The sequence below is a fragment of the Pyrus communis genome, chromosome 3, assembly GCF_041283825.1.
Source record: "Pyrus communis isolate YQ-2024b chromosome 3, ASM4128382v1, whole genome shotgun sequence".
Classification (NCBI taxonomy): domain Eukaryota; kingdom Viridiplantae; phylum Streptophyta; class Magnoliopsida; order Rosales; family Rosaceae; genus Pyrus; species Pyrus communis.
In genome coordinates, this window is record NC_142567.1 from 4,356,878 (window position 1) to 4,362,831 (window position 5,954).

The 5,954-nt window shown below is 36.5% G+C and overlaps 1 protein-coding gene across 1 annotated transcript; it reads right to left on the reverse strand.

Annotated features, from left to right (window-relative positions):
* Window positions 1-235: 235 nt before the first annotated feature.
* On the reverse strand, window positions 236-2,632 carry LOC137716052 (uncharacterized protein At4g28440). The gene is made up of 2 exons (XM_068455445.2): window positions 2,202-2,632; window positions 236-742 (listed from the first exon to the last, which is right to left on the reverse strand). The coding sequence occupies exons 1-2, from the start codon at window positions 2,464-2,466 to the stop codon at window positions 531-533; spliced, it is 477 nt and encodes a 158-aa protein (XP_068311546.1). The 5' UTR covers window positions 2,467-2,632; the 3' UTR covers window positions 236-530.
* Between the last annotated feature and the right edge of the window lie 3,322 nt (window positions 2,633-5,954).

The following is a 5,954-nucleotide window of genomic DNA, read 5'->3' on the forward strand; positions in this document are numbered from 1 at the left end:
GAAACCAATTAAATTGGACCGGACCTCACAAGCAAACATGTTCATCATCCGATTCAATTATGTCGGGTTTCAGAAGTCAAGAATCCACTACAATCAGCTAAAAAATACCCGAAATTCGATTCGATTGAATCCACCCAGAACACCCCTCATTTTCTTAGTGCTATAGAATTGAATATATGCATTTAAAAACGAAAAAGAACGCAGAATATATACGCAGGGAAAAGGACGCTAAAGATGATAAGAAAGAGACACTTTCTTGGTGATGGAACAATACACTTGCTTACATTTCCATCTTTCATAAAAGCAAACGCTGTTCCTGCCACATCTAACAAAAACCTAGGTCATGATAATTATATTATAGAAAAACGTCACCAAGTACTTTTTTCACGAAAAACATCTTCTAGTCAATCACAAACTAAACTTCCATCAATACGATATTATCAAGTAGCAGCAACAGCAGATTACTATGGAAATAAAACCAAAACCAAACATCCAAGCTTTATGAATTTTGATTCTTCACTCACAATATACTAGCTGCCAAGCGGTGCCCCTCCTTCCTCCCGAACATTCACCAGCTCATATTCCACTAAAGAGAGATTGTTATCCTCCTTGACTACAAAGTTTGCAGGTTCAGTGACCTGAACACGCCCCCATTTATCAACTGCTAGCCTCATCGACCCCTTGAACATGTCAATCCTTGCATTGCGGACAATTACAGTCGCACCAGGCTTCATCAAGTCAACTGGGTGAACAAAAGCAATAAAAAAACACAGTAAGAGTAAACAATCAATCCATTAATATACATACATCCAGAAACTGTCAAGCTACGCATGCTTGTGTATAATGCCGTCCCTATCGCACGGTAAACTGAACTTGGATAATTGTAAAAAGAAAGGAAATGTTGCATCAAGATGCCCAAATGTTCAAGATGACCAAATGCCAGCCTCTAATTGAAGGTATATGAAATGCAAGAGAAGAATTACTCAACTCGAGTCGAGACTAGTTTGCTCAGCTATCTTACTGAGGCCGAACAACATTATGTTAAGGCCTCATAAACTTTAGTGCAAATTCTAAATGCAAGCAATATGTCATATTGCTCATCATCTCTAATCCAAATTTAACTCAATCCATGTCCTAGGATCCAAAATTGCTCATAACCTTTAGGTCTCATATGCTTGGATGATAAGTGAAATTAATTAAGTAATACAAGTAAAAAGCACTTATTCAGTATTTTCTACGTTCAGATCCTCTCCAAATTCCACTCTGCCAAACACTTAAAATTTTCTTCAATTCATAATTTTAAAACCCAGCTTATTCTATCTACCTCAAGTCTTTAAATGATGGCACCCAACCAGATTATCCACTATTTCGACAGAAAAAAAAAAACCAGATTATCCACTAACAAAAGCGAACTCAATTAATTCACAATGACAAAAGTACTTTACATTACTAAGCCTACAAAGAGCACAACCTAGGCAACAGTTAATTCAATCCCTAAAGAACATCACCAAATCTAGCAAAGTAAATAAACAACGCATAGCATCTGACTTTTCTCCAAGAAAATAGAATTCTATGAACCAATTTACAATTGGCTTAAACAGTCATGTTCTCTTTCTCACCTGGTGATCAGGGATTCATGGTCACACACTGTTGGATTTGATATCAAGGGTGGCGATTAAAACACTAAAAGCACATCCATTCAGTCTCCAACCTTGATATCCAATCCAAGGTTGAGTAACCATGGCCAAACAGTGTCTCAGCACATCCTGGTTACCAGGACAACATATCTGTTGGTTTAGATAGTTATTCAAGTATTTTTGCAGAGAAGATAAAAAATATACTGCTTTGTCTGAAACTTCAGACATTTTCAAAACCCAAACAAGAAAATATGGCCAAATCGAATCACAACGGGAATATCATACTAAAATCATTTGCTCTAATTCATTTGAGTTTCTCTTTTTCAGTAACACTAACCATCCTAATGCCCCTTTCTCGTTTGCACCCTATCCATTGTCAACAGTCAATACATATCAACCAATCCATCAATAAAAAAGTTCAAACATCACAGAAATGCACAAAAGCAATCAGCCAAATAAAGTCAATTTCTCAACACCCAAATAAAACAAAACACAAAAATCAACTTTCCCATCCAATCCTCCATCATCCCAGAACCAAACAAACATTTAAAGAAGACCCAATACCTTGATCGTTCCTGGCAGTGAAGAGAATGGTCCCGGTCTCGTCCCCAATCAAGCACTCGGAGATTCGAGTCTGGCGAAGGTGCTGCGACACCGATCGGCCCTTCTGCAGCACGGGGTTGGAGCTCAGAACCTTGGCGACGAGCGTGTGGCCACTGGTCTCCGGCTTGAGCAGCTCGACCTTGGTGAACACGGGCTTTCTGAGGCCAGGCTTGGCATTGCTCTGCTGGGGTTTCTGAGACGATGCCGTTTTGGTGGTCGTCGACATGGCTTTCAAGTCCCCAAACCCTAACCCTAAATTCGAAATTGAAGGGCAAATGGATTTGTATCTGTTTTGTTTTCTCTCTCTCGCTCTCCGACTCTCGCTCCCTTCTCTTAGCGTGGCGTTTTGGTGTGCTTTTATTTAGTGCTATTAACTTTAATTGTGTCGCTTCGTTTTCTACCAGTGATTCGTGATTCCCAAGTAAGGGTGGAAAAAAATACTAAAAATTCCAAACCGAGCCGAAATTTTTTTGAAATCGAACCGAAAAAATTTCAAACCGAAATTTCAAAAATTTCGGTACTCAATCCCAAACCGATCTCGAAATTTCGGTAGAAGAATGGATCTCACATTTTCATTTGTTGGGTAATCCCCAATCAAACAATATATATATATATATATATATATATATATAAAATTTAATTTTAAATATATATTTGGAATTGTAACAGCCGTCCGATTTAATCTCAATCGTTGAATCCAAATAAAACCCTCACTCAGTCACTCTCTCTCTCGACCTCACCTCTCACCTCACCCTCCTCGTCGATTTTTCTCGATCTCTCTCCTCCTCCTTATTTGTCGTCTTCGAATCCGGCCACACCCACATCACACAAGTGACTCACCTCTCTCTCGACTGACCTATCACCTCTATGATCTTTCTCTCCCTCTCTCTCTTGACTTCTCATCCCTCACCATGGAGCCTGCCTTCTCATCCCTCATTGTGCACCGATTCTCTCCCAAATCAGGTAAATTTTGGAATTAATTGAGGGTGTGAAATTTAATTTAGGGTTTGAATTCTAGATTAGGGTTTGTGAAATTCGTTCATGTTTTGGATTGGATGTTCATGATTCCAGCCCTAATTTAATTTCTATATTTATGTTTACCATTATGTTAGGGTTTATGAAAAAAAAAATTCGACTTAGGAATGAGGCTATTACTGGAATTTGCAAGGTAAAGTTTTATGGGTTTTTACTTTGTTGCTCCAAAATGGTCTTAAGTCTTTGAAACATTTATGTGGGTTTTGTTCAGTTGGTGGGTTGTGAATCTCTTATGGATAACATCTAAACTTTCATTTTTTAATCCAAGAGTTTTGCAGCTCCACATTTTGATGTGCTTTATGCTCTAGTTTGTTTATTTTTCATGAAATTTTTGTATATTTTTCATAATAATTTTTGTTGCTTCTTCTGTCTTTGCATCATCTAATTTTTAATTTCAGTAAATAGAAATCCAAAAAATAAAAAACATGTTTGGATGGTTTTTGCCTTCAATTTTTGGGGCTTTGTAAGCTAAATTTGTTTTTTTTTTCCTCGTTTCTAAGATTGTAGTATTTGTATTTGCAAGACCTCCCCTAGAAGGTTTCATCCTTATAAGTTGTTCACTAATCTCCGAAAGCCTTAGCTGTAAAGCAATGTTTCTTTGATCAGTGCCAAGCTATCACACTCAAGTCTTTGGAATTCTACTTTGGTGATTTTAGGGTTTACTCTCTCTCTCCCTCTCTCTCTCCCTCTCTCTATATATTATTATACATGGTGTGTGTGTGACTTATAAAGCTAACTGTTAGTTAATGGATTTGAGTTTAACTCCTAGGTGAACATAAATTTAGATCTCTTTTTCTTTTTATTCAGATTACATCTATCGTTCGGGTTCATATTTGGTAATTTGGGTTTTGTTTTCTAAGGGTTTTTTCATTTGGTTAACACACACAAATTACAAATAGGTATTTTGATTTGAAACTGGTTTGAGTTAGTTGTAGTTAGGGATTTTGATTTGAAACTAGTTTGAGTTAGTTGTAGTTTGGTTTGTGGAAGATCAGCTTTAAAACCCGACAAAAGATGTAACTGATTAAAGTCTGATACTTTAGGCTGCTTTAAGTCCATGTGTGAGAATCTCCTTTTCTTCCTTTGTGCTTTTCTCAGTCAGTCTTCTTCCTTTCATTGCTTTCTTTGTTATTAAGCATTCCAGCAGGAATTTAAATCAAGTTTGATTAATATGCAGCTGAACCCGCACTTATAATTTTATTGCTTTCTTTGTTATTGTCGTTTAAGTGCCTTCCTGTCCACTTTTTAACAAGATTCATAGGGTTAACTTTAGTGTTTATCTTCACTGTTTAACCTCATGGTGGTGGGATGATTGATAAAATAAAAGACCTTGATTGCTAACTTCATTTGGAAGATGTTGACTATTGGTTTTTTTTTTTTTAGCAGGATTCTCTACCCTCCTAATCTCTTTACCCTTCCATGCCCTCCTATTTGAACGGTCACGGTTAAGCCACGTCAACATCTTATATTGATTTTTTTTATAGAGATAATAAGACAAAAAACAATGTGTAAGAGGAGGTGATGGAATGAGATGAGAATAGGAGGGTAGAGAATCTTCCTCCGATTTTTTTTCCCAATTTTTTATAGGACCTAGAATCTGTTTGTATTTTTGATAGGGCCAAGGCACTGTTAACTTTAGCACTTGGAAGATACTGTTAACTCCTCAACTATTTGAATGCACTAAGCCCAGATTATGCACTGCAGATAGAATCCGCAGACTCATATTTCAATTGCTTTTTAAATGTGTCCCGGCTAAAAAAAAAAATGTAAAATTATGTTAGTTAAGAGACTATGAAGTATGAACCATTGAAAACTCAACATTAATATAACAAGAAGAATGCTAGCCATTGAAAATTATGTTAGTTGAGAAATCGTGCCTTCAAGGATCATTAGTTGATTGAATCTTATATGGAGCACAACACTGGAAAGAAAAGATCATTGTTTAACAACATACACACACACACACACACACACATATACATGTGTTCAATCCTTTTCTCTGCTAATTTATCTTGAATGCTTTAATAGGTTTTCTTCAATCCTGAGATTTATAGCACCGACTTGACCACTCCATTACCCGTTGTAATTGACAAGTGTATTCAATTTGCTTCAATTAACACTAGGAGGTCTTTGTATAAGGTGAAGTTGGCCTTGAATTGAGCTTAAGGAGATCGGTCCTCGGTTTGAATTGAGGCTTTTTAAGGTTAGTACGCTATCTTCATTGTTGAGAAATTTGTGCTTCTTGCAAGGATATAGTTAGATATGAATAAATATGAATTCTCTTTAATTGTTTCCTCTTAAGAAATGCCATTTAGCATGAATAGATTTAAAATTTAATGTTGTGCTTACTTTGCACATATTGAATATGTTATTGCATTTGAATTGGATATTTGATTTATTGAATTGGAATATGGATATATGCTGAACTGTGGTTGTGATATATTAATGTGCATTGTTATTATATTCGTTAGGATGGACGGGTCTAGTAGCCAATCTAGTACACTTACGGTCTCGGTATTAGGAAAACGAAAACAAATCCAACCTAGTGATACCCTTCAACTAGGCACTCTCTCACCCTAAGATTATTTGCATGATGATTATTATGAAGATTGTTGGGATGATGATCCGGATGTGGATGAGGATATTGCATTAGAACAAGTAGAAGAACAGGGTGAAAAA

Excerpts from the sequence above, each read along its gene's own strand:
- LOC137716052 (XM_068455445.2), bottom strand. The coding sequence starts at position 2,466 with ATGTCGACGACCACCAAAACGGCATCGTCTCAGAAACCCCAGCAGAGC. Across the intron at positions 743-2,201 it reads CACTGCCAGGAACGATCAAG|TTGACTTGATGAAGCCTGGT; the intron begins GTATTGGGTCTT and ends TTGTTCACCCAG.